At 29.3% G+C, this 11,920-nt stretch overlaps 1 protein-coding gene across 1 annotated transcript; it reads left to right on the top strand.

Annotated features, from left to right (window-relative positions):
• The first annotated feature begins 9,277 nt into the window (after positions 1-9,277).
• On the top strand, positions 9,278-11,550 carry LOC100574072. Its single transcript, XM_003246416.4, has 2 exons — positions 9,278-10,563; positions 10,627-11,550. Exon 1 carries the CDS (start codon positions 9,878-9,880, stop codon positions 10,511-10,513), a length of 636 nt encoding a protein of 211 aa, XP_003246464.1. The 5' UTR covers positions 9,278-9,877; the 3' UTR covers positions 10,514-10,563; positions 10,627-11,550.
• Positions 11,551-11,920: the final 370 nt, after the last annotated feature.

Raw genomic sequence — 11,920 nt, forward strand, 5'->3', positions numbered from 1 at the left:
TTTTTAGTTATACTGCTGAAGTACAAACTAAAAGTTATTTTATGTTTAGTGAAACCTATCATTTTTAGATTAGGTAATGGATATTTGCCTAGTATAATATAATCAATATTTTTGCGATATATCTTTTTCCTTTATTCTAAATGTCTTTGTAATAAATTGGACAAAGATGGGCACTAACTAGTTAGTTTTAATTCATATTAATTTTGTTACTTAATTAGTTGAATTTAATGTGTAAAATAATCTAATCTAACTAGTTAAAAATAATAAGTAACTAGTTATTTTCCTAGTTTATTTTTTCATTTATTGAATGAATCAATTTCTTATTTTATTGTCTTCTAATGACTGATATTTCAAGAAATTAAGGTTATTGTTTACCTATTTGATAAATTTTATCAAATTATCAGTTGACAGTTGTTTAATTTAATTTTTCATTCATCACCAATAATTCAAGTTAGTTACCTACCCACCTACTTAATAATTAATTTATATAATGCATTACATTTGAAAAAATGGTTTTTTAAATTTATATTTTAAGCTAAAAAAAAACCAACTTCTACTCTAACTTAAAGTTACTATTTTTACCAAACTAACTTCTATCTAACCAACTAAGTTAGAAATTTGGTAAATTTCAGAAACTAACTTATACTCTAACTTGATTACTTTTTATATTAAAGTAACTTAACTTAAACTAAGTATTTGAAAAAAGTGACTAACTTGCCCGATAGGTACTGAGTAAATTGTTATATTTTTCTTTTATTAATGGCGCGGTTACCCCTATATTCTATAATATATCTGTCTATGATATAGTTATAATATAATATTTTCTATGAATATACAATATGCAATAAAACAACTTACTATTATTATAAATTATTATTTACTAAAATATATTTAATATTTCGGTTTTTTTTTTTTTATATAATTAATTTTACAAAATTGAATTTATTTTAAATATTAAGTGGTTTAGGAAAAAAATAACTTAAAGTGCCAATAAAATGAATTAACTCGTTAAGTTACTGAATAACATGGGGAAAAATGTAACTCGTTAAGTTAGAAGTTGCTTCTAAAAAAAAAGTAACGCGTTAATTCCCAGACTTGTAACTATAGGTATAGCATAGTACCTAGTAGGGGAAAGGTGTACAAAGTGGCCATAGCGGGTAAAGTGGTCATGTCTTATTATTCTGTCGTAAATACATAAACAGTTGGTTTTATCACGTGTATTGGTTCATTGTTATCATATTTATCAACTGATAAACGACTATTGATGATAGAATTTACCGTTTCCGTTTAAAAAAAAAAAATCATTTTTGGATGCTGTTGATGTAAGATAAGTGCTCTGAATAAATAATTATATTTTATAAACATAGTAATTAATATACGCAAATTATTTTTTTTCGAAATCTACATAAGTTTTTATATATTATAGAATTAGCTTACGGTTTAATTAGTTGATAGGAATAATTTTTTTTTAAATAGTAAATTAAACAATATTAAAAGAGCAAAGTGGTCACTATGGTCACAAATTTACCCATACTTCAAATATTTTTCATTTTGACTATATTTATTTACTAATTATAATTGTATATGCATGTAAATTAATATTTGCTGTAGTTATTATATCAGAGGAACTAAAAAGTCTTCTATAAACTAAATTACTGCTTAACCATGTTAGCGAGACCCAAAGCTTGAACTGAAGTTCCTTATTTATCAAAGAAAAGTTGTAAGAATATAATATAAGTTATATTATATATATATATATTTATGATAATATTATGAAATAATGAATAATAATAGAAATTTTAAACCGGTGGTCAAAATGGACATAGACTGACCACTTTTAACACCTAGGTGGGCAAAGTGAACAATTTCGAACTTTTTAAAAAAAATGAAAATAACTTTTTATTTATTTGTTTAAAATAGTCTCTGATTGAAAATTATGATTTCTGACAAGTTTAACTAGACAACCTTGAAGGTTTCATAAAAAAAAAATAAATTCCTAAAGTGTGACACTGTGTTGAACCTTAAGGTGGCCGCTTTGGACACCTTTCCCCTACCTATGCCCTACTTATATAAATTTATTCGAATATTGTTATAAAATCAAGTATTTCCTGATTTTCAGAAATGGTTCAAGTGCGTCTGAACCAATCATTACTGAACCTGAGTGAATACGGGAGTTCCCTTAAACATACATATACTCATTGAGTCCTTTAAAACAACGACACTGTAGGGACTATTTGTCTTATTTTGATAATATATTTAATCATTCAAGCAACAATTTCGTGTGATCAACAAATTGTTTTGTTAAATTATGTATCACAATAGTCAGAATTGTATACCTACAGGACACCAGTTAATTTACCGTGTCGTAGAACGGCTTGCTCCTTAAAACTTGACCACTACGTAACTTATTGTACTGATTGTTATTTGTTAATATAATATATTATGTATACTGTATAATATTATGTATACATGGTTGAAATATACAGATTATTGCATGATTATTATATACCTACTCGGATTGTTATTGTCAGAAACAAAGGGGTGTCACAAATATCAACTTTTCTTATTATAAAAAATACGCTGGCTGCAAAAGTTAATAAGTTCAAAATTCTTACGCTTATATACTTGATTATTATTGGCTCCCTTTACGCTGCCATTTTTGTTTTTATCATCAAATATTTGATTGAAATATTATATGCAATAACCTTGTATATATCAACCATGATATGTATACTAGAGAAATGTAATGTATACCTACTTTTGATTTAATATAATTTTTTCCTTTTTTTACACAAGTTAATTAATACATATTAAGTATTAGTTAATAGTTTCTATAAATATACTATCGATAACACATTGTTATTAATTATAATACTATGGTTATTACGTCCATTATTTTATCATGATTACACCTATCTCAATAATGTACACAGATATATATTATATATATAATATAATAGATATATAATTGTATTACATATCTGTGATAATCGAGGTGATAATGTAAGATAACTGCAGTGCATATTATAGATTGATGAACGAGTACCACCTATATTATATGAATTTTACCTAAAATTGCAACTCAAAAAGAAAAAAAGGTGGGCAAGTGAATGTCGCTCTGCTGCATAGTAGGTTACTGCAAGTGGTTTACTGTATAATAGATGGTATTAAATTTGAATTCAATGATAGAATATCATTGAATATCAATTAAAAAATCGTGACATGAGAAATCGAGCGAATATCAAATGCTGTAAAAATATGAATTTCAAACGCTCATAAAAATTTAATTTGACTTTCTTGTAGACATTTTTTTTTTGATAAAGGTAGACAATATTATGAGGAATCTCGTATTACATTTTCAAATCTTAGATTTAAAAAGAAAAATTTTTACGAATTCTTAACTAAAAATAATTTGCTAATTTTCGTGTTTTTTACATATTTTGTCAATTTTTGAACTTAAAATGTTAATAAAAAAAAACCGTGACTAAGGATTTTTAATATTTTTCATCTGTCTTTGAAACAATATATTAGGAGCCTTCTATTAATTTTTCAAGTATTTTTACTCAACAAATAAAGTTTTATTGACATTTATTGAAAAAAAAACTAATAATATTGGAAACTTAAAATGTCCCTAAATAGTTAAATACAAATCACAATATTTTGAAAATTGTATCATATATAGAAAATGGAAATATAAACAACCAGTGAAAATTGCATGTATCTATGGTCATTTGTTTTAAAGTTACACCAAAAACCAAAATCAATTTTCTCGAAAACAGATTTTGTTTAAAAATTCCCGTTTTTTCTTATTTTTCTTTTGTTTTTCACGGCGCTTTTGAAAACTAGGTATTAGAAATTTCAAATTTTGACCTTCCGAATGCACCAACTAGATTCACTTTCCCATCAAACAAGATACTGTTAAAGAAAATCGAAGCAGTTTTACTGCCCCAACCGTAATGACAGACACAAAAATTAAAAATTAAAAAACACACATCATTGTAAAATCAATACATTCATCGTTCCACTCAGAATCTAAAAATAATTTAAAATTTAAAATGGTTATAGATCAATACCTAAAGTTCTATCTAATATTTATTTCCTACTACTTATTAAAAATAATTTTTTTGTTTAACAAATATTAAATAGGTAGCTATTTAATAAAATGAGAGATGCTGTCAGAAAATCGTACTCTTATGATAAATGTAAATATATATTATTATTATATTATCAATTGATTCTTAAAATTGATTAAAAAAAATAAGGTAACGAATAATTTAACTAAATAAAAAGTACTTAAGTTATGAAATATGAATAAATTACTCACGATAAAATGTAATTACGATCATCATTAAATCATCATTACCATCAAATGAGGCACGTAAAAAGTAATTTCTTTAAACTATTCACTAAAACTTAAATTAAGTTACTTAAGACACTGAATACACGTAAAATAAATTTAGACATGGCTTCAACCACGATTTAAGATACCTAATAGTATAATTAGGTAATATATATTTTCAATTTTTTTAAAAAGTATCTTCATTGAATAAACAACATAAATTGTAATAAATAATTGATAAATAAATATGTTTGAATTTGAATGATATTTTAAGTATTATAATAATAAGTTAAAAAGTTATAAATGTTATAGTGGACCTAAACATTCAGATGAGCCAAGAAACAAGGAGATTTTTTATGAACATGACAGACATATATAATACAAGTTGTATCCGTATGGCTTATATTATAATATCTGTGATGACCACGGCTACAGATAGTATGGACTATGGTTGCCCACCGACGTATGATTTTCATACTTGAAAAGTGTCTACCGAAATGAATCTCTATAATCAGTATTAAAGTTAAATTAAACAGCTGGAGACTTAAGCACTAGCGCTTATATGTCATAGTGGCTATCACGGAACTACAATTTACATTTGAAAGGTAATTGCATTTAGAGTCACTACAACAAATAAGCGCTAGAGCGTAACCGTGCCTTCGATAATTCAGCGCTGCTGTAACGCTTCGTCATAAACTATAAATTGTCATTTTTTAATTCAGCGCAAAACTACGCTGCTTGTGATAGGAAGATGTCGTTTTTTAATTCATCATAATATTGTTCTCAACCTAGGGAACCAAACAGCGGTTCCAGCAGTTTAGAAACATGCTGGTCAATCACAATCATATTTATCATACTTACTTATCATATCTATTACGCTTACAGCAGCGCTGAATTATCGAAGGCACAGATATAGATAATAAACGTTTCTTTTAATAACTTTCTAAAGTACCCTTGGTAAAAGTCGTTGTTAGTAAAGTGTTTGCTACAAATTTTGGTATAACGAGTAGGAACAAAGTTCTCTCTTTTAATAGCTTTAACCCACATTTGCTTTTTCACCTCATCAGAAGGAAATTTTTTTTATAAAAATGATTTTCTTAAATTATATTTTCATTCATTTAATACATTTTTAAAATGCATTGTGTTATCTGTTATAATTTAATTTTTAATTACCCGAAAAAATGCAATTTTCCTGGGCTGTTGGCTTTTCGATTACCACGACTAGAGCATTTTTCGACACAACACGTCATAGGCATTTTTAACAAAATTTAATATTTTATACTTTATAAAGATATAATATAATATTTAATGTTACTAACAATACACAAAATTACACTTAAAATTTTCATGTTTAGAAAGTACCTAAATATTTTGTTCGCCTAGTATAACATTTACACCAAGTATACACAGGTCTGTACAGGAGTTAACATATTATGTACAATGCTATACTGTAGGTATACTCCACAACTATTTTCTATGAAAAAAGTGTAAACAAATAACAAGTAATAATATACATTATATATGGGTAATAACTAATAGTATATATTATAGATAGGTTATGGTATATATTATATTTATAAAGGCAATAATATGTTAAAGAACAACAGACTGGTTTTAACAAATAATTCCTTTATTGTTTAAAACTTTAAATCATACATTTAAATAATTATATATTACATAAATATTTTATTCAAACAATGTATTTTTGAAAATATACAATCATAATTTATTATGACAAAAATGAATATCAATGACGGAAAAAATTACATTTCAAATATTTTAAACAAGAATTCAAATTTTGGGGGGATTTCGGCATGCATTTGACCTACTCAAAATGGCGGATAATAACTTCACATCATATCACTACTTAGCAATCTAGATTATTATCTATATCTGTGATCGAAGGTCACAGCTTACTACTGGACAGAAATATTCATAATTTGCTAAAACTATGAATTAAAGATTACCCAATATAATAAAATAATTCAAAAACTTGCAATTGTTTAATATCAAATTTAAAAGTTATGCAATATAAGTGGTTTTAAATTTTTACTTTTGAGTAACATTTAATTTTTATGATTTAAATACATGAAATTAGTCAGTGTATTAAATATTATACAATTTTGAAAGTGCTAATATATTATTTCCAAGGCTATAATAGTTAAAAACTAAAAATATATTTTTTTTTGTATATAAATTATAAATATATACTATATACCTACACGCAAGACTAAATAATTAAACATTTGGTTTATTTACTTTTCATTAGATTAGATAACTAATTTATTTAAACAAGAAACTGTAGATCCATAACAATTTCACTGAATGTTTATTTTATCAATTCTTATACTTGATAAAATTTAAAAATATTTTGACTTGTTTTGAGGTGTCTACGAACAATTTCATATTTAAATTTTTTTTTTTTTTTTCCAAGAATATCAATAAAGTTTTATCTGTTTGTCCAAAAAGTGTAAAAATGTAATAAAAGGCTCCTGATATATTGTTACAATAGCAGTTGAAAATATATTATAGATTCATTTTCACAATTTTTTTTATAAGCATTTAAAGTTCGAATTTTGACAAAATTTATCAAATTTAAAATTGAATAATTATTTTGTAGTTAAAAGTTTATAAAATGTTCAACTTTTATATCTAAGGATTGAAAATTTAAAACGAGGTTACGCGTAAATAGGTAAATATATAAATTACTTTATTCACAATAATATCAAATATACTTAATAATGTCATAGGCTGACTGACTGTTTTCGCTCAGAATCTTTTTTCTTATACAGTATATTATATCATTGAATTCAAATTTAATACCATCCATTATACAGTGACCCACTTGAAAACCTATTGTACAGCAGAGCACCTTTTTTAAATTATTTTTTTTTATATAATGTCGACATTAAAAATTACTTCGTTATTTACTTTGTACATTTTTCTTGTTGTCATGTCTCTCAAGTTGTCCTCGTGCATACCTGTTTCCTCCATAACTTTAAATCATCCATTCAACTTTTAAAATATTTCTATCAATACATTACATAATTTTAAAAAAAGACAATCGATGATTTAAGTTTTATAAAATAAGAATATACTAAAATTGTATTAGTAGGTAATACAAATTGTTTTGTATTTTGTTGGTTCAGGCCTTCAGGGTGATATATCTTTGGTTAGCTTCAGTAATTTTTTTTTTTTTTAATTATATCACTCTGATTCTGAAAATGTTCTCAGAAATTCCACCCCAATTAATGGCGAAAAATAAATAACGATTTCCCAACTTGGGGGGGGGGGGGCTTGTGAAATTACGTTCAGGTAAGTCAGTTTTTGGAAATTATGGAATCCTTATAGCCTAAAGGTACGTTTTATGAGTTGACAGATTTATTTTTGTACTTTTTACATTATATAATGTATATGTATATGTATATGTTATATTCATATTATGAACATTTAAAATTCTGGAATAGATCACTTACACACTATTACATTTTAATTAGTTCTATAATTTATTAATTATAATATTACAAATACATTGAAATGAAATGGCCTTGTTATTGTATATTTTAATCATCATAATAAAATATAATATTGTTGCAATGATAATATCGTTGTTGAACGATTATCTTTGATTACCTATAATTGATTGGATACAATTATTTCATTTAAGAATATGATATTGGTTTTTATATTAACGTAAACAGTAAATACTAATAAAATATGCTCATAGCCCATAGGTGAATTCAGGGCCGTATTTAAGATTTTGGCGCCCGTGGGCAACACAATTTCATTTGGTGACCCTTCATTTTCTTATTTTTTTTTAAACCAACAAAGTGTATAATGAAGTTATTGTATTAATGTAATTTTAACTAAATTAATATTAATTATTTTAAAAATGTATTAAATGTAACTACGAGAGGTAGAATATAAAACATAAAATTAATACCTAACCAGTAAGACAGTTGCTAAAAACACTTACCTTTTATTTCTTTTTTTGAAAAAAAATCAAATATTTTTGGAAGTTATGAAATATTATTTTCAATTTTCAATTTTCTTTTTTGGTTTGCAGCTCCGCTAAGTTTTTTTTTTTTGATTCATTATTTATCAATAATAAATATTATATTAAGTATAACTATATAAGTATAATATATTTTAATATGAATCTTATTAATGATACTTAAACATAGTAAATCAGTTTTATAGCGGACTTCACAAAACAGCACTACAGAAGACAGACAAAACACAGTACAATTTTGACGATAGTCGATATGAATATATTATGATCATAGACAAGTATAGGAACGATCAACGAATGAATGCAAAACAATAAAACAATATTATTCTTATCGTATGATGGCCGATGGATATGGGTATATAATAATTTAAAATGTTTAAATTGTTGTTCTTAGCAAACCGAAAATACTGTGTCTAATGTCTATGGTTTTACCAGTGATATGGGAAATATGGGCGATACCGATACGGCTAAAAATAAATAATACCCGCCGTGACCGTGCTCGCCGCTCGGAAGTCGGAGGCCGTTGTAATATTCCGCGGTTGTACTTGTTGTAGATTGGGAAACAATTAACAATATTCTACAATTATTGTGGATTACCTAATATTTAGTATTTTGTATCATATTATATTTTAATTATTAATGTAATGTACCTATAATTTTTCCGAAAACTTTTTTATAGTCTCCGTAAAAATTTTGGCGCCCCCTTGACATATTCCAGGGGGGCTATTGCCCCTCCGAACCACCCCTTAAATACGGCCCTGGGTGAATTACTACTTTTAAGATGTTAAGCACAATAATGTAATCAGTGGCGTATCTAGGGGGGGGCGAAAGGGGGCAATTGCCCCGGGGCGCCAAATTCTGAGTCCCTTAAAAGTTAAAGGGGTGCCGTCGCTAGAAGTTAAATTGTCTTCAAAATTCTTGGAACATAAGTATATTGGAACAAATGTTTTGTGGAACAATTATTGCGAGCCCGTGTTCACAGTGTTAGACGGTTGGTCACATTGTTTTCGCGCCGATCTCCGGCTTTCGCGCTCGTTTTCTTTTCTCGTAACCCGGTAACCGTCAACCGACACATACTCTCGTCGATACAAGTATACAATCGCCGACGCCATTTTTTCCCGTCTACAACACAACGACGCTCTCACGTTCCGCACTGGCGCACTGCGAAAACCTCGTGGCCGACCGTCCCTTTCTGATCACTGATCACACCAAATTGTAAAACGTTTTGTCGCTTTCTTTGAACTTCTCATATATTTATTGCGCATAGCGTGACTCATTACTCTGCCGTCGTATCCGTGCGGAGTGCTCCTGCGCGGCCGCGCGTTTCCGAAAACACCCGTTACCGCAGTGTTCGCATCGCGATCCGTCGTACTAACGTCTCGATTTTTCCGCGCTAAATCATCATGGACGGCGACGCACAGGCGAACGCCAAAACAACCCGAACCCCAACGCCGTCGTGAACCCAGTCGTCGACGCGGTTTCGAACATGCGGCTCCCCGGCCCTCTGGTTTAGCTACGCGGAGTCGATGTTCGCGACTCACCGTATTACTGCCAAAGCGAGCAAAATTAATTTCGTCGTCATTGCTTTAGATGAAGAGGCAGTACGAAACATCGGTGACTTCCTGATCACGGCAGCCCCGTATGCCGACATTCGTACCCGCCTCATCGGCCACTATGGGGTTCCGAAAGTGTTGGTTTTCTGCGAAATCGTCAAGCCCGGAGGCTTGGGCGATGGCCGGCCGTCACAACTGCTCCGTGACATGCGCAACAGCATGCCTCCCGGCATAGGCGAAAACGCTTTGAAAGCATTTTGGCTTTTAACATTACAGCCATCCTCGCTGCGCCGTTGGACGAACTGGCCGCGCGCGCTGATCGCATTTTGGAGGTATCCTACCCTCAGAGCATCGACGTGCTATCCAAGGAGCAGTTTAATAACCTGTTTGGCTCCGTTTCTGCGCTCTCTCTGCAGGTACAGTCACTCACCAAGATCGTCAGCACGGCTGGGGGGCTCTTACGGCAACAGCCACGGTCCTTTACACGTTCGGACACGCAGCAGCCAGCGCAATTATTGTGTTACTACTAACACCAGGTTCGGGAGCGAGGCGCGCAGTTTCAAACCAAAGTCGCGGGATGAAAGCGCTTCCGCGTTCATGGAAAACTGAAGAACGCGCACAGGACACCCGCTCTATGCGTCGTTAACGGTTCTACGCCGGTACATATTTTTTATAATTCCCCCCCCCCCCTGTAAACTTAAGTTATCCACTAATTATTTCAGAAATGCTCCTGTCAGTATGTGCTGGTTGGAAGCGGCAGTGGCGTTTTGATGGTGACTGCGTGGGCTGACAGCTGTGGCGACAAGACAACCGGACACTACAAACGAGACCCGTCTCTCGCCCTTTGATATGATTTTAAATATCTCTCCTTGTAATTCCCCTCTGTTAGTTATTCCCTAGACCCGTTTCTCCACCCTTGCATAACATTGTTAGGTTCATTTTTTATTTTTGCTGCGATAACTTACAGTTTTTCCCCAGACCACATAGTCAACTTAATATTATTATTATTATTATTATTACTTTAATTACTATGGTTAACTTAAATCTGCAGATTGATAATTATTATGTCTTATGTTAATATTTATTAAAATTATAAACAATTGTTTTCTTGGTAGATGAAACACAAAAATATCATTATTCTTATTAAAATTTAAATTTAAATGCCACTATGTTAAGTCCATGTAAAATTCTATTTATTCAAAAATTAAAATATCTCAAATATTCACTACAATCTATATCTATATTACTATATAAAATTGTAAGGGTTTTCTTGGACCGCGCTAACTGAAAAAACTTCTGAACCGATTTGGCTGAAATTTTTCACTGTTATACTTGACAGTCTGCTTGAGGTTATAGTACCACTTTTGTTTAGGAAAATTCACCAGAAAAGTAGGAAATACGAATGTCCAAAATACAACAGTGGCGCCATCTGTCCAGAAAAAAATAAACTAAATAATAAAATATAAAAATTAAGTTGCAGATTTAAAATATAAGATAGATTAATATATAGATTTGCTATTTTGCTAATATATTTAACATTATTTTGACTTATGAGTAATCATTTCATAGACTTCAATTTACTTAATAAATATTTGCATGTATGGTTTTTTGTTGGTTTGTGTTAATAAAATTATAGAATTTATAACTTTTTGACTTTAAAACTTTAATGCAGTAATATTTTACAAGGTTATTCATACAAAAGCAACTATTTTGGGGCTTATGAATGCCTTATAATTATTTTCTACTAATATGTTTAAACATTGGTCGCATTTAATAGTGTAATAAATATAGAAACCAATACAATTTAGAAGACGATTGACTTCATTTAAACCTCTGGCATGGACCAAAATTCTGCGAGTTTAAAATGGCAGTAATAATCACATTGTGTTGAGAGTATATAAATTGTTGCAAATAAAAGAATTGTGAGTGTTTTAAACAATTAGTTGGTTCCTATATTGTCATATTGATATAACTTTTTAAAGACGTAGGTATAGACTGTAGTTATATTTTACAAAG

Source organism: Acyrthosiphon pisum, chromosome A2, assembly GCF_005508785.2.
Source record: "Acyrthosiphon pisum isolate AL4f chromosome A2, pea_aphid_22Mar2018_4r6ur, whole genome shotgun sequence".
Taxonomy (NCBI): Eukaryota; Metazoa; Arthropoda; class Insecta; order Hemiptera; family Aphididae; genus Acyrthosiphon; species Acyrthosiphon pisum.

Excerpts from the sequence above, each read along its gene's own strand:
- LOC100574072 (XM_003246416.4), top strand. The coding sequence starts at position 9,878 with ATGTTCGCGACTCACCGTATTACTGCCAAAGCGAGCAAAATTAATTTC.